This window comes from Strix uralensis, chromosome 22, assembly GCF_047716275.1.
Source record: "Strix uralensis isolate ZFMK-TIS-50842 chromosome 22, bStrUra1, whole genome shotgun sequence".
NCBI classification, from domain to species: Eukaryota; Metazoa; Chordata; class Aves; order Strigiformes; family Strigidae; genus Strix; species Strix uralensis.
Window position 1 is genome coordinate 7,622,161 of NC_133993.1, and position 27,563 is coordinate 7,649,723.

Here is a 27,563-nt window from a genome sequence, read left to right on the forward strand (position 1 = left end):
TGGAGGGCACGATCACCCCCAAGCCACGATGTGAGGACCTCGTCCTGGTTTAGCTGTGTACATCCTCACTCACTTTCTTTGCCCAGCCCCCAAAGGGGATTTTAATAAACCTAAAATGAGAATTGATAAATCGCAGCTAAAGACAGGAGCGTGAGGCTGGCTGGCTGAGAATGGGGGGTGGCTCCGTAGAGAGTGTCGGCTGATTTTCCTTTTAGGCGGTTAGGACCTGTGCTCCTGTTCTGCTGCTGTGACTTTAAGGGCTCAAAAACTGTTTAGTTTGGGTTTTACTTGTTGCTTTTCCTCCTTGTTTTGCACATGGCATTTCTTTCCTTGAAGAGCTGCCTGGTCTGCCAGGGCAGTTTGCAGGTGAAGCACTTGCAGGAGGAAGGTGGAAAGCCCCGATCCCACAAGAGTATCTGCTCGTGTTTAACCCGAGGGCCAGGAAAAATCCCCACGGGAAACCGGAGCATCCCCGCTGCCCCAGCCCGGGTGGGAGCTCCTCTCCCCAGCTCACTTCCAGACTGAAGGAGTTTCTGCTCCCTCTGCTGGCTCCAGCTCCAGCCTCTCCTCTCCACGCACACCGGAGCAGGGATTGGGGCTGCTGCACCCATCGCTCCTGGGTCACAGCCTGTGGTGATGGGGCAGCCGGGGCTGTGGGGCCGCCCAGGTCTCAGACCTGCCTGCTCCTTGCCTTCATACATCCAGGGACTTCAATCCCCAGAGCACCCCACTGTCTATTATGCGGTGCCTGGAAAACATCACGGCGGTGTTTCCAGGACAAGCAGCACCTTCTTGCAGCTGGCAGGGAAATTCAGTCCAAACATGCTGAATTAGGTTCATGCCATCCTTGGCCTCAGGCAGGATGAGAGCCCAGACAGATGCAGGAAGGTCAAATACCTCATTTTGTGACTTTTTCCTTCTTCTTCAGAGTTTTTGCTCCATGCTGGAAGCAAGGCTGCAGTACCACAGCTCATGCTGGGCAGGGAGCTTCAGGCCACACTGGGCTGTGTGTCCCTTTGGAGCCGGCAGCACTCGCTGGTTTGGGCAACCAGCTGCTGGGCGGGATGGGTCCCCCAGCGAAGAGGGGCTGCGAGATCGATGGCAGGTCGGATCTGTGGAGCGTGCAGAGCCAAGCAGGGCTCCCACATTTCCTCTCTAGAAACTCACACAAATTCATTGTTCCTTCCATGAAGCATTGGGACGTGCTTGCAGGGTGATACAGTGCAGCCCGTGGGCACAGGCTGCCGTGTGGCCAGAAGGGCCACGTAGAAAGCCTTTTGAGGCAGGACATGTGCAGGAAAAGCAGGAATTTGAATGCCCTAAAACTGGCTAATGAGGTCTGCAGTGCTCTGGGATCTGGAGCAGGACGAGACGTAGAGCCCCCCGGAAAGCAGGTTTGGGTTTGTATTGATGTCCCAGCCAAGGTGCCGCCCTTTTTGACACTGCAGGGGGGTCGATGGGCTTTTCCTAGTCCCCTTTACCAAATCGTCATTAACAAGTCTTGGGGAGGGAGTTGGATCCCAGACGGAAAATGATCTGCGGCTGAGCAGAGCCCACGCAGCCACGGGAGGGCAGCAGCACCCGCAGGGACAGTGGGGCTGAGTGGGGCAGCGAAGAGGCATCAAAACTTCTTTTAAAGCCAAGAAAAGTCCCCAGCTCCTGAGGCAGAGTTCCGAGCTCCCCCTCACCCTCACAAACGCCATCACATCTCGTTGAGAGCTGCACGGCTCTGGGGCAGGTGCCACTATCCCCATCTCTCCCAGCAGGGCTGTGGTTCTTGTACAGCGCCTTGCACATTGCCCCTCAGCATCCGGCACTGCCAGGCTGCGGCTGCAGCTCTCAGCACCCACACGAGCTTGTTTTCTGCTGCCTGGTGTTTTCTGTGTGTCAGATCATCTTGACGCAGAGTTGTGTTATTACTGTCCCCAACCCCTGTCACCTGGTGGGAGAGAGCATCCCAGGGCTCCTGGCAAACAGCTCTTCCCTCCCTTTTGCCCCCCAGCTGTATTTTAAGTGCCTCAGTTTTCCCGTCTCTGAGTAGGACCTTGGTATTGCAGGGGAACAACAGGTTTATAAAACCCCTTAGGGAGGCACCCACAAGCAGCTCCAGCATTTCAGTGGGGACAGTTCTGGTGCAGGTCTGGCTCCCTATACTTGCTCAGTACAGGAGCAATTTCTGAGGACACAGAGGAGAAAAAACAACACAAGTGAGAAGAAAATCAGGTCCAAATTATCTAAGCCAAAGCTGAACTTCCCTCCCTTTGCGATGTCCAGGTTCATACTCAAACTGCTGGTTTCACCAAGTCTCTGGGTCTCACTCAGCTCCCAGCTCCGTTTCAGCAGAAATATTCCATTTGCACCAGTACTCTGGGGAGGGGAGCCAAGAACTGACAGTTTCATATCAGTATGTATTTGGTATATTGCCCCTTAAATCCTTGAACTCAGAGGCAGCTCGGACTGGATTTAAAACCCAGGCTGCCTTTCATGCAAGAGTTAATAAAAGGAGGGAGTGAGCAAGATTTTGCAAGGAATTAAACCCAGGCAAAAGAGCCTATGGGAAAGAGCCTGTTACCAGCCCCAGGGCTGTAGGTCACCAGTGCCGTGTACTGGCTGCCAGGGTTTATTAGGTCCTTGTCTGAGCTGAGAGAGTGAAAAAAGCATGAGAAGCTGCAGGCGGAGCGGGCGGGGGCACTCCCTGACTCAAAACTGAGTGACAAGCCAGCGGTTTCCTCCAGCCAGCCCTGCTCGCCATGTATGTCATACACCCAGACTCATGATTCATCTCCTGGACTGCTCAAAACCTCTGGCCACCCCAGAGCTGCTCTCCATCGCTCACGGCGGGGCTGGTCCAAGCAGCCCCCCACGTTCAGGGCTCGGAGAAGAAAATGGGAAAACTCTACGTGGCTCTCGGGATCCTCACGCTCTGCGCTGCTGGCGGCTGGGGTAGGTTTACAGCCTGTAGCGCTGTCGCTTGCTTAAAGCCAGGTCATTTAGTGATTATGTTGCCTGTTATTTCCCAAAATCCCAGGACTTTCTGCATTCCCAGGGTCTGTGATTTCCCGGGAAAATCACTCGGAGGGGGAGCTGGCAGCCTGAAACCTCGGCGCAGTTTCCAAATACAAAGCACGGCTCAAGCTGGTTGGGCTTTGCCTGGGTCAGGGCCAGGAGGGTTTCTCAAAGATGTTATAGGGTCAAGAGATGGTTTGGTGCGTTATTCTTGCACTGGGTGCGGCAAGTTTATATTCTCTACCTACGCTGTGCTTGGCTCCGGATACTGGTTTGTAATGGAAGCACTGGGGTGTGACTTGGGCTCCGTCCTTCACAAACAGAAAATACTCTGGGGGAGCTTGAGAGCAGGTAGTCACTGTATCCATGTCATTTTAAGGGCATGGGGTGTACTAATGTCAGCACTGCTGTCTTGTGTTGTTTTTTCTCACGCTGTTTTGGTGCTTTTCTTTAAAAACTCTGATTTCAGGACAAATGTAGTTTGTATTTTAAAAAAAAATTCCAATGTTTGAAGCATGGAGAAGCCTAGAAAAGCGTTATCTCCTCCCCAGGTGCGTTTCTGGGGCTCTAAGCAAATCTCACAACTGTGAAACGGTGTGGTGTTCTCAGCTCCTGATTTATAAATCAGTCCCATTGTTTTTGAGGCCCCACTCGAGGAGGTTTGGGGCAACATTATTGTGTCTAAAGAATTCCAGACCTTGTTGAATTCCCAGGAACAGCCTGAGGCTCTGATCTGCTGCCGGAGGGAGCTGTCATCAGTACAGGACATAGGATAACCCCTGGAAGAGTTTGGGTTTTTAAAGCTGCAGTGTGGGGCTGTGCAGGTGATTTCTCTGGTCCTGTGTGTCTGTGTCTGTGATCAGCTGAGCTCAGTTTGGGGCATCCCCTCTCTGGAAAGATGGTGGCAAACAGGGAGAGGTGTAGAGAACAGACACAGCCCTGGGATGGCGTGAGCAGGAGATCAGCCAGAAAAGCCCAAATCCTTACCACTGAATCAAGCAGAAAGGCCAGAGAGGGTGTAAGTATGGTTTGTATCTTTATCAAGTTTTCTCAAATATCTTTATCAAGTTTTCTGTGTGCACATTCTTGCTCAAATTGGCAGAGGGGGAAAAAACAAAGTGCGTGGCTGGCTCATGCAGTACACGGAAGAGGTTACTTGGAGTGCAGACGGGGGACTGAGTAATTTTCTCCAGCCAGGGAAGGGTGATGCTCAGCCACAGACGTCTGGGGTGTTTCAAGTGCATCATTTCACCTCAGTCGGGGCGCGGGCCGCGGCGCTGCCCAGCCCCAGGCGGGTGGTTCCCATGCTGCCCAGTTTATCTCCCCTTTCCCTGTATTTCATGTGCTAGGATTTCTTTTTTTAAAGCCTGAGTCTTTAGGATTAAACCATTACATGAGAACAGCTGCTTTCATAGTAAAAAAATGAAGCTTTTGTACTTTGGTTTATTAGTTTTTATGGCTGGAAAAACAAGCCCCAAACATGGGGGGGGGGGGGGGGGGAAGAACTAAAACCCAGAATTTATTAGTTTAGGCTGTGCTGGGATCTTGTTAACCTGCTCACAGCCAGGCAGTGTCCTGAGTCTGGGAAGCGCTGCTGGGCGCTCACAGGGCCACAACCTGAAGGGACTCAAGCTGCAGCATCCTCCGCTCTCCTCCACCTCTGCTTTTGCTCCCACATCACCCCAAGGTCCCCCCTTCCCCTGTCCCCACCTCCCTCCTGCGAAGCCCTCCTGACACCACACCCTGCGTCCAGCCATGCAAGCAGTGCTGGAAATGCCAAAATAGAGACATTTCCCGGCAGCGAGGGGGGTGAGGCTGCCTGCTCTGCAGCAGGTCGAGCCCCATGTTTGGACAGTGATAAGTGCCCTGTGTTAATCACCGCTGGCGCCCGGGGGATTTCGGCCCCTTCCCAGGGGGATGGGATGACCTTGCTCCGGCCAGGCCCGGGTGAAGTGCAGCCAAGAATGGCTTCCGTAGGGTGCTGGAGGTTGGGGAAGGGTCCTCCATCCCCAGGCACATGGCTCGGTCATGGAATGATGGAGAACACGGGGACCACGGGGCTGCATGAATCTGGGGCAGACACCCCCAGGCTGGGGCTTCGGGCAGCCCAAGGGGGCAGGTACCCGCCTGCGGGGACCCCCTGGGCAAAGGCACCGCTGCCGGCAGTGGCATGGTGGCACAATGTGACAGCAGACACCAGGGCAGCCTTAGGCACGGCAGCATCCCCCCTTCAGGGACCCTCTGTGCTGCAGCCCCATCTAACCCCTCCCCAGCTGTGGGGCTGCTGCTCTGCCCGGGTGTGACAGCCTGGCTTGTGGCCCTTGTTCCAAAATCAGCCAGAAAATTGGGTTTACATCTCCAGTGTGGAGGGGGGACACCAGATCAAGGACCCCTGGGCTGTGGGGTGGCGGCAGGAGGGGAGGAGAGAAAACCAGCTGGGCCCAGAGGCTGTGCATAGGCAGGAGGTCATTTGTCCCAAATGCTGGGGAGCAGATGAGCTCCCCAGCCCAGAGGGACAGTCCTGGGGCACGTTAGCTCAGGTTTCACAGCATGAGGAGGCGAAGCGGAGGCAGCCAGGGGCTCAGCCAGCACACACGAGCCTGGAAATCCTCCACATTGTGTTTCAGTGCAGCCGGGTCTTGCTGAGACTGGTGTTAACACTGCACAGGGGAAACTGAGGCAGGGAGCGCTGAGGGACTTGGCTCAAGTCACAGGAGAAACCTGTTTGAGGTAGGATTTGGACCAGTGTGTCTCACATCCTGGATGCTGGTGCGAGCCCTGGGTCCCATCCCCTGGCTGGGAGTGTGGCTGGAGCACCCGGGGGTGGCAGGGGCCCTGGTCAGCTCTGCACTCCCCCAGCAAGCTGGGTGCTGAGGCAGAGCTGAGCGACTGAACCATCCCACAGCAAGCTAAAACCCACCCCCGAGGGAACAAACCCCACGCTGACATTAAAGAGGAATCTGGGCCAGGAGCGTTACTGGTGGTACTGGGCGCTATAACCCTGCCCCCAGCGCAGCCAGGAGTCAGCAGCTGGACACGGGTGCTACAGGGAGGGACGTGAGAGCAGAAGAAAGCAACGAAACTCCTGGCACAGGGGAGGCTACCTGGCACCTCGCCCCCATCCTGTCCGGGGGGGCCACGGTGCTGGGCCAAGTATGAAAGCATCAGGGCTGCCCAGGGACCTGCTGTCTTGGAAGCTGCTCCCACCCCGGGGTTGGCAGCTCTGAGAGTTTAATCCCGAGCATCTCGAGCTGCCGGGGTGATGCCTCTGCCACTGTCCCCGAGGGCTGAGCTGCTGCCAGCCCTACTGGAACCGGCTCCCAGCTGCGCGGCACAGCGCAAATCCACGGCACGTGCCCCGGCACTGGGCTGCAGGCGCTGGCGCTTGGCAAGGCAGGAGCGATTTTACACAGGCGCAGCAGGAGCAGGCGTGAGAAATGGGAGCCAGCGCTGTTAGTGCCACTGCTGCCTTCTGAGAGCCCTTTGCCTTCCCCCTGCCAAGCCCCGGCTGCCCAGACCTGTCCACCCAAGGGTGCAACATCACCGCTAACACATTGCTAAGTGTCCTCAGTGCAGAAAGCACTGGAGATCGACCTGTCGTTCTTTTAGGCAACTCTAAATTTAAAATCTTTCCCATCCTCGCATGCTGCAGCTGGGTATTTTGATGTATGGAGAGAGCTCTGGAAGTGGATCCCCCCCAGAGCTGGTGCTGAGCCAAGCAGTTGGGGTGCAGCCTGTGGTTTAGTCCCCCTGCGCCGGACGGGCAGGGAGCGCGGGCGGCAGAGGTCCAACGGGGCACACTGGCCTCAGTGCCCTGGGGCACATCCCCAAGCAGCCGCTGGCCTTTGGGACAGCCACAGCGTGTCCAGCTCAGCCTGTGACACCAGCCTCGTACAGACACACAGGGCCGCAACACGCTGCACACACACACACACATATGTGCACACACGTGTGCATACTCAGGTTGCATGCATGGGCACACAGCGCCGTCACCGTGGTTCTGCCCAAAGACCTGACGACATCATTTCACCATTTCCTCTTTCTGCTTTGTGTTGCAATTCCTGCGGCTGCAGAAAATGCAGCTTTTTTCTGCCTGCGGCTGCTGGGGAGAGCCCTGTGCAGGGACGGGGGGACACGGGGCAAAGGGGAGACCCCAGCGCCCGCTGCTCCACGCCGGCATCCCCCAGGCTCCCCAGGCTGCAGTATTCCCCCAACCAAGCAGGCACATGGCTGCAGTCTGCTCTGCCTGGGGAATCCTACAACTCTGTGGAGACACTTGTGTCCCGGGAGGGAGGAAGAGCTGAGGGTGAAGCCACCACAGCCGTGTCACCAGCCACACGTCGCGTCGGCCGTTGGCCATGGGAACCACAGAGCCGCACGGTCCTGCCTCTGCCAGAGGAGCTCCTCCTGCCCTGGCAGGCACTGGCACTGCCCTGGGGCCCCTGCGGGCACTTTGGGGCCTTTTAATCCCCCACAGGGACCCACTGGCCTCTGACATTTGTGACGGGTGCCAGTGTGTATCTCCCAAAGTCCCCACGGCCACAACAGAGCCCAACCTTTCCCCGGGGCATCAGCGCAAACTGCTGCCAGCACGTTTCTGGACTTATGCCCTTTCCCTCCCCTCCTTTCCGTGGGTTTGAACCTGAGCCAAGACCAGCTGCTGGGTTTAATGTCTGCACAAGAAGGCACCGACCACCCTGGGTCAGGGGTGGTGGGAAGAGGCGGCGGTTCCCCGGCTGCCGGCAGGGCTGCGAGTGCTGTGCTGCGCCCCTGGGAGCTCACCCCTTCCCCCTCCCTGCTGCCCCAAAATCCCTGCAGGGAGGCACGAGGGGAGATGTTGTCCCCCCAGCCAGTGGTGAGGGCTCCACTCCAACACATGTGTGACATCGCAGGGATGGGGGGACCCCAAGGAGCCAGCAGGTGGGAAATGAGCTCAGTCCCGGGCAGGATGAAGCCCAGCTGATACTGGGCTGGGGATGTGGTTATAAAAGGGGCAGGGAGGAAACACCCGGGGTTTGGGGCTGGGAAAGGGGTTAGAGCAGAGCCCTGGTGGGATAGGGGTTGTGGCTGCTCCTGAAGCTGCTGGCTGAGCACTTCAGCACATGTGTAGATTTTGGGCTCTGCAGGTTGTAACCACTCTGTTTGCTGTTTCAGGGGGTAACATCTGCACCACCCGTGGGGTGAACTCCTGCAAGCAGTGCCTGGCCGTGAGCCCCCTCTGCGCCTGGTGCTCTGGGGAGGTAAGAGCTGGGAGGAGGCTGAGCTGGGCTGGAGCACGTCCCTGAGCTGGGCAGAGGGTGTGTAGGAAGGGACGAGCCTCGGGGCTGAGGGATGGGTGCTGGTCCCTGTGTTACAGCCACTCGCTTGGTCTCCATCTGTTCCCACCGTGTCTAAACACATTCCTTGGCGGCATCTGGCTCTGACCGCAGCTCGAGATGCACATCACGGGGCTCAGGCTGCCCGTTCCTGCCTTGCATTGAAAACCTGCCCCTTATCTGGGTGTGTCAGTGGGCGCTGTGTGGAGCTGGCTGGGAAATGCTGATGTTTCCACTGGGAATTCACTTTGTCTCTCAAAAAATGTATGTTTGAAAACTTAGTTTACTTTTTGTTTGATTCTTGAAAACCCATTGTGAAGCTCTGGCTAAAGGAGTTTAATTGCTGGAAGGGCTGGAAAGGGAAGGGAGCCTGGTGGGAGGAAGAAAAAGTACTGATTAGAAGTTAGGATTTGGGTTCAAAAGCCTCTTTTTCATTGGAAAGAGGGGGAAGGAACACAAGGTGCCTGACTTCGGTTGCTGAGCTAAAGAGGATGTGAGAGCTGAGCTGTGGCTCTAAAATCACTCTTGGTGGGTGAGAGCCTGGAAGATCTGCCACGATCCCCTCTAAAAATGCTGTCCTGAGGGTTGGTCCATCGGGAAGGTCAGAGGAGGGAGTTTCCTAACACGATGGGAGAGCAGCCGCGGGGCAGAGACAAGGGGAGGTGAGGCTGGGATGGGGAGAGATGAAACCTTCAGGGCTTTGCAGTTCCCCAGGCGCAGTTCCCCCTCCAGCAAGTTTTTTCTTGCTTTCTGTTTCCCCATCCACGAAACCCTGCTTCCTCCTGCTGTGCCCATGGTGCCCACCAGCACTGGGAAACAATCTGGGAAGAAGTGATCTGAGCTGGCTATCGCTGTTGGATTGTGCCTATGTGGCCCAGTGCTTTGGGGTCAGTGTGTATCTGGAGGGGATGCCTCTGCTTGCTGCGCCCATCAGATACGGGATCTCGGTGTGTGGTGTGAATAAAGATGCTGGTGCCTCAGCTTATCTCCCGCAAGGAGTGGCTGAAATTTGCAGCGTGATAAGGAGCCTTGCTCCCCTCTCTGGAGGGGCAATGACTGGCTGGGCTGGGCTGGCTTCTTCCCGGCTGCTGATCCTGGGCTGGGTGTCTTGACGCTGCATCGGGGGCTGTGATGGGGTGGTTTTTTTCCTCCAGATCAGCAAAGGTTTCCAAAAAAGGAAATATTTCCAGTGCTGCTCAGAGCTGTGCTCACGGACAGACGTGACAAGCAGTGAGGGAGCCGTCCCGCTGCCAGCAACCAGCCCCCGGAGAGCCAGGCTGTGCAAACTCTGCTCAGCAACTCTGCCTCCAACATCTGGACCACATTGTCTTAATTTAGCAAATGAGGGGTTTTTTTCTGTGGGTTTGTTTAATTTCCCCGGGGTGGGGGAGGTCTCTGATACTGTGCCCCCCTTCTTTTTTAAAAGGACAGTGCCCTTATTGGTGCTTCTGCTCCCACTGCAGCCCTTTCCCACCCAGACTGCCTTCCCGAGGAGCCGGGGGTTATCAGATACCCCTGCTCCATCCTGGCTTTGGACAGGAGAGGGATTTCATTGCAGTTTTTTGTGATCACTGACCCTGCTGAGTGCTGATGCAGAGAATTGAGTTTTATTTATTTTTCAGAGACCTTGACCACTCTTACCAACAAATAGATGTGCCCATCCACTTGCTTTTCCTTTTGGAAAAAGTCAGCCAAGCCTTAATGCTGAGATGTGGCTCTAAAATCATTTTGGAGATTATGGTGACAGATCTTTCAGGGTCTCACCCACCCAAAATGTCACCCGCTCTGGTTCTCATGGAGGCAAGGCTGGACCAGGGTTTGATTTTTTTTTTTTTTTAGAGAAGCTGCTGGAAGGTTTTAACTTAATCTGCAGAGGCGTCTGTGCTTTGGGTCCTCCCAGGAGCTCTCCTGCAGAGAAGCTGATGCTGTATGTGGTGGCCTGCGAGATGAAAACAGAGATGCCCTGGGGATGTGTGACTCCCCACAGCCCCCCCCCGCCCAGCAGGGAGGGAGCTGGGGGATGGAGCTGGCTCTGCCAGCACCCTGCCTGACCCTGCCCTTGCTTAAAGTGTTTGGAGGAAGCGATTGGGAATAAAATCATCAGGTTTCCCCATCCTGGAGGGAGTTTGAGCTTAAACCTCCTTCCCTACAGCGGGATGGAGGTGCGCAAAGGGGAGGTGGAGCTGGGGAGCATCTCGGCTGTGGGATGGCTTGTGATGAAGGGCTGGGAACACGTCCCCCCTGCAGCATTTCCGCGATGGGGAGCCGATGCTGTCAGGGCTGTGCTGGTGAGGAAGCGGGGTTTGCAGGGTCTGTGTCAGTGGATGAAGTCCCTGCACTGTGAGTTGGTCACCAGCAAGCCTGGGCTGCCCTGGGTCGCTCCTACCTGGGGCTGTGTCCAAGTCACTGAGTCTGCAAGTCTACAGAGACTCGGGGGGGGAAGACCAGGGGCTGGGAGCTGCAAAAGCCTCATAGCCAAATGTCCCGTCAATGGCACAGAAACTTCTTCCTCTGCCTTTTGCAGTAGTTTTATTGCTTGGGAGGTTCTTGTGCATCCTGAGTCAATCATGATGTTTGGGGCTCCAGGGGAAGGGGAAGGATGCAGCCCTGGGCTTCTCCATGGGAATCTTGCAGTAGGAATGATACAGCTAATCTCATAATGTGCCTCTGAGGTCCTGGGAGCTCCCCAGGATCTCCAGGTATCACCCAAGAGCCCAGCACCACAGTTAAAAACCTGCCTGCCCAGCCTGCTTTTCACCTGCATGTTTTTTCCAGTGATTTCCCTGCCTGGGACTGGAATGTACGTGATGATTGATGGGATCTAGAGTACACCAGGCACCTCTTCCCGCAGCAGGGAGCCCCGTGGGACAAGCCTGTGGGGTGGGTGGGTGCAAGGGAGCTAATTTAGAGCAGTGACTTGTCCTCTTCGCTGACAGCATGCTGTCCAGGCAGTAAGGGTGGGAGTGGGAGGCCGCGGGGGAGGAACACGCCTGCTGATGTATTTTCTGGCTATCACTTGGCCACTGTTTCCAGAGGGCGGTAGGCCAGCCAGGGCCTCCTGACACTGTTTGCGTTTTTCCACTTGTTTGCTTAAAACACACAAAAATTCATTCCTGGGTTCAGCCAGCCTGAATCTGGGGGAGCCAATATCCTGGATGGGGAACCTCTCCAGTGCTGGAAGGCTGCAGCGTTGGGATCCAGCTTCCCAGGAGCAGGGAGGGAGCTGAACCAGCCTCACCAGGATTTGTGCCACCCCGGTTTGCTGCAGGGAAAGGCTGTGCAGGTCATCTGCTGCAGGACTTTGAATGTGGAAAGATTTGGGCTGTGGGAGGGAGATGGAGAAATCCCCTGGAGGGGAGGGTGGCTTCTGCCTGGCCGGGAACTTGTGGCAGCAGATCCTGGCAGCGTTGGTCTGTGAAATTCTTCCCATATTTGTCTTCATGAGAAACGGGAGCGATGGGAGCCCTTCTGAATCTGCCGTGATAAGGGCAAGGAGCTGGGAGCTTTCTAGGAAAGGAAGGACGGGGCTGGAACCCCATCGTGACTCCACACTTTGTGCTTCCTGCCCCTGACGGGCACTTGACAGCTTCCCCCACAGCCCTGTTGCCTTTTTGCTCTTTCACTCCTTTTTTGGTTCTCTCCCCCAGCTGGCTCCATCCGGCAGGAAGCTGGAAAGCTAGAGATAAGCCTGAACCCTTCCCGGACAGGAACCAAGCACCGCTTCATGCGATGGGCTCACCCACAGCAGGCCTGTTCCTTGCTTGTGGCAAGATTTCTAAGGGCACATGTCAAGAAAATGGGGGGAAAATGTGGCTTGTCTTTTGCCAGAGTTTAGAAAATAATAAAAAAAGTTCCAGACTCTGCCTCTCACCCCCAGCCTGACATGTTCATATCCTGCCTCACCTCTTCTAGCCATCCCATGTAGACAGTCTTTCCTTTTAGCTTTGACAAAAATCAAACCTGAGGCTCTGGCTGCTAGGAGTCAGGAGGGGGTTGGCAGGGGTATGGTATCCACTGCCCCTTTTGGCAGGGAGCTCCCCCATGGAGCACGGCAGACCAAAACCTGCTTGGAGCCCCGGCAGGACTTGCTGATCCTGGATCCCCTCTGTTTGTCACCTCCCACGAGCAGACACCATGTGCCCCAAAAAGCCTCTTATCCCAGTCTTGGCTTAGGTGTGATAAAGCAGGGGCTCTCCAGGGAAAAGGGGTCCCTCTCTCTTCCTCTCAGTATAACCCTGGGGCTTCCCAGTGGGGAGCTGGCTCCTGACCATGTCCCTCTCCCGCAGGTCTTGGCACAATCGTCCCCTCGCTGTGACCTACGTGCCAACCTCCTGAAAAATGGCTGTGGGCAGGACTACATCGAGTTCCCCACCAGCAGCGTAACCATCCTGGAGAACCAGCCCCTCAGCGACAAGGGCTCAGGGAGCTCTGCCACCACCCAGATGAGCCCCCAGAAAATCCAGCTGAACCTGCGACCGGGTAAGAGCCCCCAGGCTGCTGTGGGAAGGGGAGATGCGGTGGGAATAACCCAATGGGCTGAAGTGATGAGTGAGCCGTCGCCCTGTCCCACTGGCCAAGGCTGTCTCGTGTCCGTTGAGGGTGGCAAGGCCAGGCTGGGGGCTGCACCAGACCCTCCAGGAACATCCCCGATGGGCAGCAGGCTGTCTGCAAGCTGATTTCTGCTGGTCAGTCTCTTGGCTCAATCCTGTGGTATCCCGAGGGGCAGGATGGGGGATGTGACTTCAACAACACACGGGCTTATTTTATAAAGGCACGTAGACCTTAGGCACTGCTGTTGCACTCCGGGTGCTTTGGTGGAAGTCAGCTCGTGTCTAACGAGCCATGGAGCAGCTGGCAGGGTTGGACTGCCAACAGGTCCTTGTAATTTCCCAGGCTTGTTTCAGCCAGGCAGGCTGGAGCCAATTAACTGTTATCATCGTTTGCCAGCATCGAGGAGTTTCGAGTGATGCCAGGCAGGCAGCAAACTAATGGGCGTCACTTGCCCAAGGTCACAAAACCGGTTTAGGGAACGTGGAGCGGTGCCATCACTGTGCTCTGCCCCCCACGTAGCCCACCCCTGGCCATCCACTCACTGATGACTCTTCCAGACTCAGCAGGAACAGTTTTGGTTCCTTGTGCTCATTAAAGCCCTGGAGCCAGATACACATCCCCGCGCCTGGCCAAGAGGAGCCTGACCCATCTGAATGACAGCAGTCTGACGTGTCCCCACGCAATGGAGACATGTAACTGCGAAGCGGCCCTTGCTCTATTTAGGTCTAAAGATACTTGGCAGAGCCAGGTATGTGTGCTGCTCTGCAGAGGAACAGAGACAGTGCGCAGTGCTGTAAGTCCCCGTTCCTTGGAGGCAGTAGAAGAAAATCGCAGCTTGATACCATCTCTGCCCAACCAAGAAGGCTTGGCACAAGTCATCTGCCTTGACTCATGAACCAAGACCGTATGCTGAGGGATATAAGTAGGACAGGTCACAGCCCATGTCCCACAGGCTCAGAGTCCTCATGGTTTTATCTCAACGAGGAGAAACAGATGCTCTCTGAGCACAAAGCTGGGACCCCTGACTACATGGTGGTGCTCCAGCGAAGCAGCTGGAGGGGGGATGGAGCAATTTGTGCTCTTGTAGAGTTTGAAACTTTCTTCATCCTGGAAGTCAGAATGTGACATGAAGACTTAGAAGGAAATATGAAAACAATAACAATTTCAGCTTAATTAAAGCTTTTTTCCTCAACATTTGAGGTGTTCTGAGAAGGCTGCAGCTGTGCCCCAGCTTACATTTCAAAGAAGCCGTTTCAAAGAACAGCAAGAAAGAACCTTTGTCTCTCTTAAAAGGCAGAAAGAAAACGTCAACCCTAAGTGTTTTCAGCATTTTTTTTTTGAAGTGCAAAAGTCATCAAAACTGGCCTGTTCCCCAGAATATTCTAAGGAGGTTTTTGTTTCAATAGAAAACATTTCACCAAAAATTTCCCAGAAGGGGCTGGGAGGAGCCAAGAGGAGAGGGAAGGAGCAGGGATGGGGGAGGCCCCGGGAGATGCTTGAAGTCCTTGGGAGCTCAGAGAACTCCGAAGCAACCACGCAGTCCCCTGGTAATCCCTGTAAGACCCGCTGCCCACACACTGGGTGTTCCACTCACTCCATCCAGTGTGTGTGGGTCACGCTGTTCATGCAGGACAGCTTGGGGGATCAGCTCTGATCAGGAGGATCTGCTCATGTCCTGGTAATGAGAAGGTTGGAGAACAGGATCCACAAGCTACATTCGCCATCTCCAAGGGGTGCACATCATATCTCCCACGCAAGCAACCTGCCTTTAGGGCTTTGCCCCTTTCTGTCTGTTTAACTATGATGTTCTCCTCCCAGCAGCTTTAAACCATCTCCTTGGGTTCCTGCTGACCCCGTAGGCTGGCCTTCTCCCTAGCCCTGTGGTGAGCCTCCTCTGCTCCTCCCAGGAGAGGATCTCTCACTCCGCTGCCCTGTCTGTTACAGATGACTCCCAGATCTTTCGCGTCCAAGTGCGTCAAGTGGAAGACTACCCTGTGGATATCTACTACCTGATGGACCTGTCCAACTCCATGAAGGACGATCTCAGGAACATCCAGAACCTGGGCACAAAGCTGGCCAGCGAGATGCGCAAGCTCACCAGCAACCTACGCATCGGCTTTGGGGCCTTTGTGGACAAGCCCATTTCCCCCTACATGTATATCTCTCCTCCAGAAGCCATCACGAACCCTTGCTATGAGTAAGTCCCAGGCTGAGGGAGTCCTATAAGGGCCAGAAGTTAATGGGACATCACTGGAACAGGGCTGGAAATCTGTATCAACGGATTTCAGCAGGGAGTTGGGTGCCTGATTTTGGACAGGGTTTAAACATTGCTGCACTGCATGTTCTGCTGACACAGGGAGGAGGAGCAAGTCTAAACTAAAAGTATCATTGTGACTGAAAAGCTCTTAAGGGAACAAGCAATTTTACACCATTGTTTCAGGAGAGATGTTGAGGCTTAAAGAAAGTGACTCCTAAAAATCCCAGCAGGACAGAGGCTGGCAGCTGACCTGAGCCCAGCATCTCTAGAACATGTGGTGGATTTCTAAAAGGTCCTTCACCAGCCTCCGGCTGTGTCCTCAGTCTCTTGGGGTGGTTGGGTCCCTCCAACCCATCCTGGACAGGACCATGGGATGTGGGATGGCTGCAGAGTAGGGGTGGGAGCTGGAAGAGCTCAGTGAGCCTCATGCCCTGACTGTTCTCCTCCCGTAGGATTGGGGAAACCTGCCTGCCCATGTTTGGCTACAAACACGTCCTGTCTCTCACGGACGAGGTAACCCGCTTCAACGAGGAGGTGCGGAAGCAGAGCGTCTCACGGAACCGTGATGCGCCCGAGGGCGGCTTTGACGCCATCATCCAGGCCACCGTGTGTGATGTAAGGGGCAAGAAGTCCTGGCTGGGGCTGGGAAAGGGTCATCAGGCTGGGCCTGGTGGGTTGGCAGAGACCACCCAACCCCACCAGGACAGGACCATAAGCCCTGGGGGCTCAGATCTGGAGAGGGTGAACATTCAACTAGGACATTTCTAGACCAATAGCCAAGGCCAGGGAAGAGCAGGACCCCTACATGGCTCTGGGAGGAGAGAGGAGCAGAGCAGGTGCTTGGGAACTGATGATGATCCCATGTCAGCCCTGCAGTAACCAGCCCAGAAGGGACATCATCTCCTGTGCCTGCACCTTGATTTCTCTGGAAATGGGAGCAGCTGCACCCCTCAGTCATTAGCCACCTTGATTAACATTCTAGCAAATTAAAACCTGTCTCTCGCCTGCCAGGCTCCACAGCCCCCACACCACCCCCTCAGCACTTCCCTGGGTGAGCAATTGCCCTCGGTTCCCTCTGCAGTGGCAGGTGGGTCCCCATGGCCAAGCCATGACCCAGGGTGGCAGCAAAGGCAGTAGCAGGGTGCTGGCACGTAGGGCTGCCCTTGGCACATGCTGCCACGTGACTGGGAGCTGCCTTTTGCTGCAGGAGAAGATCGGCTGGAGGAACGATGCTTCACACCTACTCGTCTTCACCACAGATGCCAAGACCCACATTGCGCTGGATGGCAGGCTGGCTGGCATCGTGCAGCCCAACGATGCCCAGTGCCACATTGACAAGGATAATTTCTACTCTGCTTCCACCACACTGGTAAACCCTGACCCATGGGGTTGGGGAGCCCAGAGCTTCTGTTGAGGGTCCCCATGGGATGGGAAAGGTGGTCCAGGGTCTCCTGGTTGGAGAGCATGATGGGAACCAGGGTAGTTGGGGATACATGTTCCTAGGGTATAGCCTCTCTTCTTCCCCAGGACTATCCCTCTCTGGGCCTGATGACTGAGAAGCTCTCACAGAGGAACATCAACTTGGTCTTTGCTGTGACAGATACGGTTGTTGGCCTCTACCAGGTAACAGCTGCTGTGCAAAGCCACCTTCATGGGGGGCTGGTGGGTCCCAAGGAGCACCCTTTGCAGCTGGCCATGGGTGGTCAGACATAGCTTGGTGGCGTCCTGTCCTACCAAAGTTCTTCGGGAAGCTCTCGTGTACCGGGACAGGGTTTGGCCCAGCCATGGCACGCTCACCCATCATGAGCAGACCATCCTTATGATATTTCTCCAGAACTACAGTGAGCTGATCCCAGGCACAACCGTGGGCACCTTGTCCAGAGACTCCAGCAACGTCCTGCAGCTCATAGTGGACTCCTATGGGGTGAGTGTGCAGTGTGATGGCCCCACAACAGCTCTCTCCCCCCCAAAATAGCCACTGCTTCACACTGCAAGCAGCCCACACAGATTTGGCAGCTCCTCCAGCCCTGAGCATCCTCCCTGGACCAGCTGTGAGCATCTGTCTCCACCCACACGTGTGGGGACCTCAGGGAAGGGAGATCACTGTGTTCACCACCTGCCCATTCCCATCCTCAAAGGCGGGGAATGACGTAGCCAAGTCCTGAGAAAGACTCGGAGCACTTGGCTCCTTTTCTGTGCCTGTGGGAGCATCGCTGTGGCGTGGCGGCTGCTCGGGCGTACCCCTCCCTGGGACTGAGCCCTGCCTAGCCTGTGCTGTCTTCTTCATCATTCCTCTCTCCTCCCCCAGAAAATCCGCTCCAAGGTGGAGCTGGAGGTGCGTGACCTCCCCGAAGAGCTGTCCCTGGCCTTCAATGCCACCTGCCTCAACGATGAGGTCATCCCCGGGCTCAAGTCTTGCATGGGGCTCAAGATCGGGGACACGGTAAGGATCCTGCTCATAGGCTTGGCTTTCTCCCCCTCTGCGTAGCAGCACTGCCAGCTCATCTGATGCTCTCCACCAGCACCGTCTGCTTGCCCCACCACCTCCTGGGTGACACAGACCCCGTAAACTTTGCCATGGGGAGAGGGCTCCAGCTGGGTGGGGGCAAGGAGGAAAATGCTTTTTTCAGTCTGCTGAATGCAAATTCTGTGGTCCTCCAGTTCAGCCCAGTCTGCTGACCACAGTGCGTGGGATTTAGCCTGGTTACTGTGGGAAGCAGGTACCCTGAGCCAAACTGAGCTGGGACAGCTTTGAAAAGTCTAAAACAGACCTGGTGGGTCCCATTTCTGGGCTCCTTAAGTTTGGGCATGGACTGGAGTGGGTACCCTAATACCACGCTGGTGGCACTGACACCCAGACGCACCCCTCTGCTCCCCAGGTGAGCTTCAGCATTGAGGCCAAGGTACGGGGGTGCCCGCGGGAGCAGCAGAAATCCTTCACCATCAAACCTGTGGGCTTCAAGGACAGCCTGACGGTGGTGGTGAACTTCGACTGCGACTGCTCCTGCGAGAGCCAAGCCGAGGCCAACAGCCTATCCTGCAGCCAAGGCAACGGCACGCTGGAGTGCGGCGTGTGCCGCTGCAACCCCGGGCGCCTGGGCTCGCACTGCGAGTGCTCGGAGGAGGAGTACAACCCCTCGCAGCAGGACAACTGCAGCCCCCGGCCTGGCCAGCCCATCTGCAGCCAGCGCGGCGAGTGCATCTGCGGGCAGTGCGTGTGCCACAGCAGCGACTTCGGGAAGGTGACGGGCAAGTACTGCGAGTGCGACGACTTCTCCTGCGTCCGCTTCAAGGGCCAGATGTGCTCAGGTGAGTGCTGGGCTTGGAGGGGAGGCAGCTCAGGGTGTTTACACTGCCCAAACTCATAGACAAGGGAAACACCAGCTATTTTGGGGTTGTCCCATGCATTTTCCCCACCTCTGACCTGCTCAGCCACGGCTCTCTCTGGACCAGCCCTGGGTCTGAAGTGATGCCAGGGGAATTACTCCCCTTTTGGCAGCTGGTATCACCTCCTATGCCTGAGAGCTGTGGCAGGGTGATGGGCTAGAGGGTTAAAAAGCAGACCTTGGTCCCTGCTTAGACTCAGGAGTCCCATCAGGGGCGCTGGTGGGCACCCAGGGAGGCAGCTCTGGAGTGCACAGGGCAGGCAACTTGCTCAAATCGCAGCCCCCAACACATCAGAGGTATTGCTCTGCAGGAGGAAACCCCAGGGTGGAGGGAGAGGGGTGGGGAGAGGCAATTTTTATCCTCCACTCAGTTCTTGAAGACTCCCTGTTGGCAAAATCATCGGGGAAGAAAATTCTTCCCCCTCACTGGCCTTACAGTATCTCCCCTCCTGAATATTCATCTCTTCCATGTGCTACCAGACTCCCCCACTCTATCCCTGGCTGCTGCTGCTCTCAGTACGGAGAGAGGACCAGGTCCTTGGGTTCTGCTCTCACACCAGGGACCGGCGAAGGAGCCCCTCTCTGCAAAACACCCGTCACAACAGCAGTTTCACATGTCCTGATGTGCCAGGGAAGATCCCCATCAGGAACCCCCATCCAGGGTTTCTCTCACCCACATCTCCAGTAAGCACTGGGGGTCTGAGTGAACCCCAGCGCTCTGCCCCATCTCCTTGTTTTTTCAGGGGATGCGAGAGGGGTGGCAGTAACCGAGACTGGGGAATGAAGCTGTGGCACATCCTCTCCAGGAGCAGATCACCCCAAAAGTGATTCAAGGGTGGAATGAGAGAGGGGTACCGACCCCCTCTCCTATCCCCAGCCTCCCTCCCTGAGCCCAGGCGAGGCAGCTGCTAACACAGTGCCAAAAAAGCCACCGCTTTCCTGATGTGAGCCCAAAAATGCCCAGGGAAATGTCAGCGGCCAAAGCTGATCCCACTGCTGGAGCCCAACCTTGGGCGAGATGAAACCTGCTGGCCAGATGACACTGTTCCTGCTCCCCACTGTCACCAAATTGAGTTTTTCAGACCCCGCCTGCCCCCCAGCCCAACTTCATGGTTCAGGGCTGCATCTGTGCTGCTGAGAATGATCCTTTATCTTAACAGCCTGCTGATAACGGAGGCGGAAACGCTGGGGTTTTCCCCCACCCTCAGTCAGTGCCCTCGGGGAGCTGGGCGCCTGCCCCTGCTCCAGCTGCCTGTTTGCTGCCAGATCCAGCAGGCCAAGGGCAATGATGAAGCACTGCCCCCAGCCTGGGCAAGCTGCTAATTAACCCGATCTGTCTAACCCTGCTGGCATCAATCCCGTCCCATTAAGCCACTTCTCTCCAGCCCCCCCCTCTGTTTCCATGCCTTGTCACCCAGCGTGGCACTGTTTTCCTGTGACTCAGCCCTAGTTCCTCATTAACAGGGTTACACATTTATTTCTCATGCTGGTGCCCCCGAGGCCATGGCGGGGATGGTGCCCGGCCGATCCCAGGCCCGGAGCAGCGTTCCTGACATGCCCCAGTGCGCTCAAGGCTTGGGACGGGTCGGCGTGTGCCTGCTCCGTGGCCTTTCCACCACTCACTGTGTCTTGTCTGTGAGCCAAAATCAAACCACAATCCAAATAGCTCCAGGCTTTGGCAGGATTTGAGCATGTCTGTCTGTCTGATTAAACCAGTCTTGGTGAGCATGCAGAGCTTGTCAGGCTTTTCCCAGCAGTCAGCTTCCCCTGCCTGGTCTAGGGCTGAGAAACGAGTGGGATTTGGGGGGTTTGACCAGATGTCCTGACTCAATCTTCAATTAAAAGCCAGAGCCAAAGCTTGACTAGTTCAGAGACAGATCTGATTGAGCATCTCCAGCTGCTGCTGCCAACCTGCCAAAGCTGGGGCAGCTCAGCCTGAAATTTGGCATTTTTTTCTCATTTGGGTGGACTAAAAGGAGTGTTGGGGACACAGCGAATGTTGAGGTTTGATCTGAGTTGTTGTGTGTCCCACCCCAAGGACAGTGGAAAGGGTTTGTCCTGGGCAGCTGGTCTGCCTTGCCGTGCCCACGGAGGTGGAGCTGCCACACTGGGTACACAGGCACCCCATATGGACAATTGCTAACGGGACCCACGGGGATATTTGAGGGTCCTAATACCCTCTGGGTTGTCCCCAGGCCACGGGCAGTGCAGCTGCGGGGACTGTCTGTGCGACTCGGACTGGACCGGTGACTACTGCAACTGCACCACTCGCACCGACACGTGCATGTCCAGCAACGGGCTGGTGTGCAGCGGCCACGGCTCCTGCATCTGCGGCAAGTGCGACTGCACCCAGCCAGGCTCCTATGGTGACACCTGCGAGAAGTGTCCCACGTGTCCGGACGCCTGCACCATCAAAAAGTGAGAGAGGGCAGAAAGCTGGGACAGGTCGTACCCCAGCGGGGAGCTGGCAGAGAGCTGGGATGGGTCAGAGCCCATCAGGGAGCCGGCAGCAGGAGCTCTCACCAGCTGCAGCCTGGTTGGGTTGGGATTGCAGCCGTTTCCACAGCCTGAGACTGAAAGGTGTGATGGTCTCCTGGGGAGAGCACAGAGGAGCTCACGGGACCTCCCTCCTCTTCCTCAGGGAGTGCGTGGAGTGCAAGAAGTTTGAGCGGGGAGTGCTGGTGGAGCAGCAGTCCTGCAGCCGCATGTGCCGCGATGAGATCGAGACGGTGCAGCAACTGAGTAAGGGAGGAGACCCAACCCCTGCCCTAAAGTGTGGAAGCCCAGGGGGCTGCGTACGCTGCCCACTTTCCCCCGGCATGTGCATCCCCCCGGCACGGGGGGCTCTGAGCCTCTCGCTCTGGCAGGTGACAGGGGCAAGGACGCCGTGAACTGCACCTACAAGGACAAGGACGACTGCGTGGTGCGGTTCCAGTACTACGAGGACTCCAGCGGCAAGTCCATCCTCTACGTTATCGAGGAGCCAGGTAAGACCCGGCTGCCGCAGCTGGGCTAGGCTGGTCCAAAGTGTGCAGCGTTGGGTTTCTATGCTAAATGGGGGGATTTCGTGTCCCTTTTGTAACTACCACCGCCGCCAGGCTCACAGGGCACCGTGGTGGGGGGCTGAGAGGGGTTAAAGAGCTGCTTTGTTCCCTGCTCCGTGCCACTGGGGCCGTGATTTCCTGCCTGTCTCACATTTCCCCACCATGTTGCTCAGTTATTTCACCGCCACATTGAGGCCAAGGATGGGGGCTCAACCCACTGCCCTGATCCTGTTTCTGACTCCATGGGTGTGATTTTTCTCGAGAAGCAGATAAGAGCTGGCTCCCGTTAGCCAGGCAGGAGCAATGCTACAGCTGCACCCCAGGGCTGGGATATGGCAGCCCCCCGCCACGCAGAGCAGCCCCAGGGTCTCCAGCAACCTTGAGGTCTGATTTCCAGATGAGCTGGGGGCTGCATGGCTGCAGATCCTTCACAAGCAGGGCCACAAAGGCAGCTGCCAGCTCTCGCTACAACTGCCTGCCACGGGCAGGGCTGCAGCCCACCCTTCCCATACCCTGCACCCAGAGGGGAGAGGGAGGCAAGGGCTTGGCAGCCCCGGGCAGCATGCAGGGGGAGCAGGGTGGGTGCTGGGGTTCGCATCAGATCTCGCTGCCCCGGTTTGCCAGCGTGGTGTTGACGCACACCTGGGGAGCAGGGGTGGTGCGGGGTGTCAGCCAGGCTGGTGGTTTAGGGGTGAACTTCTACCAGCCTGAGGACTTGGTCTCTGGTGTCATCCCCCACCATGGGTGGGACTTTTGCTGCCCCTGGCCTGCTCCAGGCTTGGGTACAGACACCCACCCTACAGACAGGAGCTCAAGGATTGCAGCATGTGCACCCCATGGATGGGCTCCTCCTTTATGGAGCCTGCTGTGCTCCAAGGGTGGAGGCTCCTGCTCCCTAACAAGGGAGGATGAAGCCCTCCTGAGACCAGAGGAGCTCCACTTACCCATGGCCAGGCAGCCCCAGAGCTGCTTTTAATTACCCTGGGAGTGCTGAGCCCCCCCAACCCTGCCCTCCTCCTTCTGCCAGACTGCCCGAAGGGGGCAGACATCCTGGTGGTCCTGCTCTCGGTGACGGGCGCCATCCTGCTCATCGGCCTCGCCGCCCTGCTCATCTGGAAGCTCCTCATCACCATCCATGACCGACGGGAGTTTGCCCGCTTCGAGGAGGAGAAGGCCAGGGCCAAGTGGGACACGGTGAGAGCCAGCGGGTTGAGTGTGGTGGGCAGGAGCCCCTGAACCCCACAGCCCCTGGGTTGAGTGGATCCAGATCCCAGTGTTCCCAGTATGAGACCCTGGCTGCTGTCTGTGGTCCTGGGACGTGGTCCTTAGGGACCAGCTTGCCCCATCCCTCTCTGGAGCATGGCACAGTGTCACAGGCAGGACTTGGGGTGACACTGCCAGCCTGGACACCCCTTCCCGAGCCCGCTGCAGCCCCAGGGGCTGCACACAGGGGATAGCAGATGTTCCACATGATTTTTCCACCTCCAGCATATTCCAACCACTTGTCACCAGCGTGACCCTCTTACTCACTGCCCACACCAGTGTTTCCATCCCGTGAGCGAGGCAGAAGGTCCCTCCTGCCACGGGATGCTGGAAGGGCTGAGGGACCCGGAGCACAAGGGAGGGGGCTGGGATGGCACTGGTGCCTGTCCCCACCTCTCCTCCACCTCCCCAGAGGGAAGGGATGGGGTGGGATGCGATGGTGTGGCTCTTTCAGGAGGCCTCTCTGCTCCTGAGCTCCTGCTGCCTTCCCTCTCCCCCACAGCAGCTTTTCCTGCTCTTCCCCATGAAACTTTTTGGGGAGCCATTAAACTGCGCAGCCGAAGCCTTGAGCAGAGACATGGATCCACCACTCATTGCTGAAGTGGTGCCTCAGTTTCTGCAGCTGTAAAGTAAAACAAATGCTGATGCCAAGCACAAACTGATGATGCTCTTTTTCCTCCTCCTCCTCCTCCTTCTTCCCCCAGGGCCACAACCCTTTATATAAAGAGGCTACGTCCACCTTCACCAACATCACGTACCGTGGGAACATGTAAGGATGCCGCATCCAGCGCTGGCCGTGGGATCAACCAAGGATCTGTGGGATCTTCTGGAGTCCAGTTTACAGAAGAGCTTGTTGTGTCTGCGTGTGTGAGTGCGTCTGTGTGTAATTTAACAATCCCTCGACTGCCTCCGAAGCCTTGTTGTCCGTCACCCCACCATAATTGCAGGGACGTGCTTTCCACGGCAAACCTCTCATTCTTACCTCGGCGGGTCGCCTCGCGGGAGCCGGCGGCCCCTCCATACACTGAATGCAGAGAAATGGGACTTTCTCTGCCTGGCGAGTCTGTGAACTTTTAGGTGCTCATCGGGCCAAGTGGATTTCAGGACTGGCTCCTCGAACCGAAGGCTGAGCTGGGCTCTCCTCCACAGCCCGTGCTGGTGAAGCTCTGCCCACCTGGAGAGTCCCCCCCGCGCACTGGACAGATGCAGAGCCCTGGGGGCAGGCAGAGGAGCCATCTCCTTGGGGGACGGGAAGCTTCGCTCGCTGCCAGCAGGCAGGAGCCAGCTCTGTGTGTGAGCCAGTGTGGCTCTGTGGGTTGAGGACATCGCTCGAGCAACATGGCAGCCCCCTGCTTCTTGCAGCCACATGTTTCTGCACTGCTGTGCCCCCGGACAGTGAAAAGCAGTGCCCCAGCATCACAGTGCCCTTCCTCCTTCCCTCCACGTGCACTCAGTTTGTACCACCAGCCAATTCTATGTAGCATCAGCTGTGCTGGTCCCAGCTGCAGCCTGGCTCATCCCTGGGATGGTGCTGAGCTCCCCGTGTCCCCCTCTACTGTCCCCATGCCACAAAGCACATGGATGTGCAGGCAGCAGCCTGGGGAGGGTCATGATGCTTGTTATTCCTTGAGCCTGGCCACCTCTCCTTTTTCTGTGCTTTTTGGGCTGTGTGAGTGCACCATGCTTGGTTTTCTGTGTAGCTCAGGGTTCCAGAAGAGCAGGCAGGGTTCGGGCCATGTCCTGCTGCCTGGGGCTGTGTATCACCTGTGGGTTGTCCTGCAGGGAAAAACAAATGTCCCACAAGCAGAGTTTGGCTGTAACTGTGCTGCTGCCTGGTCCCTGCCCCAGCCAGAGCATGGCAGCTCTGTTCCCCTCGATTGCACCAAAAAGCAAGAGAGACCTTGTGCCCAGCGTGGGGCTGGCCCCGAGGGCCCCAGCAGCATGTTGGCTCAGCTGGTGGTGGCCAAGTGTCCCTGGTCCCAGGCTGGCCTGTCCCCAGCAGCGTGGGAGCAGGATCTGGCTGCAGGCAGCAGTTGCTGATGCTGGGGTGGGAGCTGGGGCTGAGCCCCAGAGCTGGGGGGGGGAGTGGATGGGCAGCACCAGAGCGGCAGCGATTCACACCACGAAAATAAAAATAAATAAAATTTGAAAACCTCAAACTACTCACAGTGTCTGTGACCACACCAGTGGTCTGTGCCCAGGCTTCCTGCCCCGTGGGCAGCCCCTGGCTCCCCAGCACGACTCAGGGAGCTGTGCTAAGCCAAGATGGGTTGAGGGATGGCAGAACTGGGCCGTGGGCCCCCCATGGGGGTCTCTGGGTACTGGGGGTTACTGGTGCCCTCCTGGGGGTGGGTAACACGTTTTGGGGGCACAGGGAGGGCCACAGCCTGCTACAGCCTGTGGTACTCCTGGCAGCCACTTTGTTTTACTGCAAGGGGGGGTGAACCCCAGCAGCCCCCCAACTTGCCCCCCAGGTCCCTGTGAGCCCTCCGGTCTGCTGGAGCAGCCCCCAGAGGAGGGGAGCTGGGCTGGGACCGCTGCAGGACCGTCCCAGGTTCAGCTGGGGCTCGGGCTGAGGGTGGAGGTGCTAAACCTGGGAGCAGGGTCCCGCCTGCGCCCCCAGCACCCAGCACCCCGCCCGTGCACCCACTCTGCTCCGCGTCGCGCAGGGCTGCGGGGACACCCAGCGGCCACCCGTCAAAGCAGCATTTTGGGACCACAGAAGGTGCCTGAAAAACTGTTTGCCCAGCTCTCCAACACTCCCCCCTATCCCCTGAGCCGTGAGGTGCCCCCAGCCCGTGCAGCCTGTTCAGGCACCCGGGGCAGCACCCAGTGCGTCCAGCCACAGCGGGCAGGGGCTCGAGGGGGTGTTTCCAGCAGCCAAGCAGGCTCTGGGCTTGAGTTGGGTTGGACTCAGCTGGGTTTGGCCCCAGGAGGAGCATTTCGGCTGCAGGGTGGGCTGAGGGGAAGGCAAAGGGGTGCCCAATGCAGAGCCTGGCTGCAACACGAAGGAGCAGGATGAGCCCCCCCGAGCTGGCTGGGGCTGCCCCAGGGCAGAGTGAGCCAGAGAAGGAGTTTGGGGCGCAGGGGTTTCAGCTGATCCCTCTGCTCGGTTTGGGCACCCACTCCGTGATGCTGCAGAGCTCATGGTGCCACCCCAGGGTGCAGGGCAGCCCCCCACCCCGGGTCATCCAGCCTGGGAACCTGCCCCACTCTCCCCGCTGAGCCAGCGAGGGTCCTTCCCGCAGGACACATCCAGCCTGCACAGGGGTTGATCCTGCTCAGGGCTACGGGCACAGCACGGATCCCAGCTAGCAGCAGCCAGAGGGATGGGGCACATTGTCCTCAGGCCCTGGATGTTGTCCCCATCCCTGGGACACCCTGTGCCTTAGACACCCCACTGGACCCCATCGGACCCTGTCCCAGCTCACTGGTGGCAGGGAGCTGAGCCTGGGAATGCCACTGGTGCCACCAGGCACTCTGGGACATTGGGCAGAACAGGGACAGAGAGGTGACACCAGGCAGCGAGCTTGGGGACTGCCCTGTGCTGCCTGAGTGCACCCAAGGGTGAATCAGCTGCGGGGTCCCTGGAGTGGGTCAGGGGCCTGAGGGGTGCTGGGGGGCACCCAGCTCTGTAGCACCCTCTTGCCAGACAGCCCCTGGCACTGAAGTCACCTCCTGCCCCACCACAGACACTGAGCCCCAGGCTGATCCTTCCCAGCCGTGCCCTCAGCCCCAGCCCCGCTGGGTGTGAGACCCCAGGTGTCAGTGGAACCCTGGGGTTCCCCTGTGTGCAGCAGGGCCAGGACGGGGACTCCAGCGAGCCACCGAAATCCTGTGGCCCCGCCGCCACCAAGGCTCAGCAGCAGCCGCCGCGCTGTGGCTCAGCAGAAAGTCAGGACACATCCGCCTGTTCCTGAGCCCCACCGGCCCCCAGGAGCGTGTCCTTGTCCAGCAGTACCTCCAAGTGAGCGAGGGGTGCCTCCTTGGATGGAGGGAGCCCACGTGTGCCCATGCTTCTGTCTCCTCACGTTCCCTGATTGTCCTCAAGACAGAAAAGCCACAGGATGGGACAGGGACGGTGGTGAGGATGGTGCCAACATTGCAGGGGAGCTGCCCCACAGTGCAGGGTACTGATGGCTGAGATGTATCCATCCAGGCAGGCAGCATGCAGGAAGGATAAAGCAGCGCAGGTGAGAGTGGGCAGCGCTGGTCCCTGCACACATTCACATGAGTTCTTTTGGAAGTGTGCCCGCACCCCAAAACTAGGGGCCCATCACCCACGCACACAACCCTCATCCCCAGGGATGCAGCTGGGTCATGCCAGGGGTTGCATGTCTCTATATTCTCCCAGGCAAGAATTTGGCCTGGAGATGCATTTGGACGCTGCGGAGCACCCTGGTGTGGCCCAGTCTGGGGTAGATGCCTGCACAGGAGCTGGGGGGCAGAGATGGAGGACTGGACCTTCCCAGAGCCCCCCAGATGGGGGCTGCCGGGTCTGTCCCATTCCCCTCCCTAGGCTCAGCCTGTGCTCAGACAGTGACTGATGGTGTGGGTGGGTGCTCCCGGCCCCAGACCCCATCTTCTTTTGAGGTGTTGCAGAAGAAATGGCAGCCACAGGGCAAGAAGAAGAAGAAAAGTAAGTACATGAGCAGTGGCCAGTCAGCCACAGTGGTGAGCCTCAAGGGCCAGCAGTGCCACAGAGAGCAGCACCCCCCAGACACCCCCGAGGCGGTTGTCA

The 27,563-nt window shown here is 57.5% G+C and overlaps 1 protein-coding gene across 1 annotated transcript; it reads left to right on the plus strand.

Annotated features, from left to right (window-relative positions):
* The first annotated feature begins 2,695 nt into the window (after positions 1-2,695).
* ITGB3 (integrin subunit beta 3) lies at positions 2,696-24,981 on the plus strand. Its single transcript, XM_074892465.1, has 15 exons — positions 2,696-2,943; positions 8,161-8,246; positions 12,608-12,800; positions 14,817-15,069; positions 15,582-15,744; positions 16,337-16,498; positions 16,657-16,752; positions 16,964-17,053; positions 17,438-17,572; positions 18,009-18,438; positions 20,711-20,933; positions 21,157-21,257; positions 21,383-21,502; positions 22,587-22,753; positions 23,527-24,981. Exons 1-15 carry the CDS (start codon positions 2,886-2,888, stop codon positions 23,593-23,595), a joined length of 2,346 nt encoding a protein of 781 aa, XP_074748566.1. The 5' UTR covers positions 2,696-2,885; the 3' UTR covers positions 23,596-24,981.
* The last annotated feature ends 2,582 nt before the right edge of the window (positions 24,982-27,563 follow it).

Excerpts from the sequence above, each read along its gene's own strand:
- ITGB3 (XM_074892465.1), top strand. The coding sequence starts at position 2,886 with ATGGGAAAACTCTACGTGGCTCTCGGGATCCTCACGCTCTGCGCTGCT. Across the intron at positions 16,753-16,963 it reads CGGTTGTTGGCCTCTACCAG|AACTACAGTGAGCTGATCCC; the intron begins GTAACAGCTGCT and ends ATATTTCTCCAG. Across the intron at positions 21,258-21,382 it reads CGAGACGGTGCAGCAACTGA|GTGACAGGGGCAAGGACGCC; the intron begins GTAAGGGAGGAG and ends TCGCTCTGGCAG.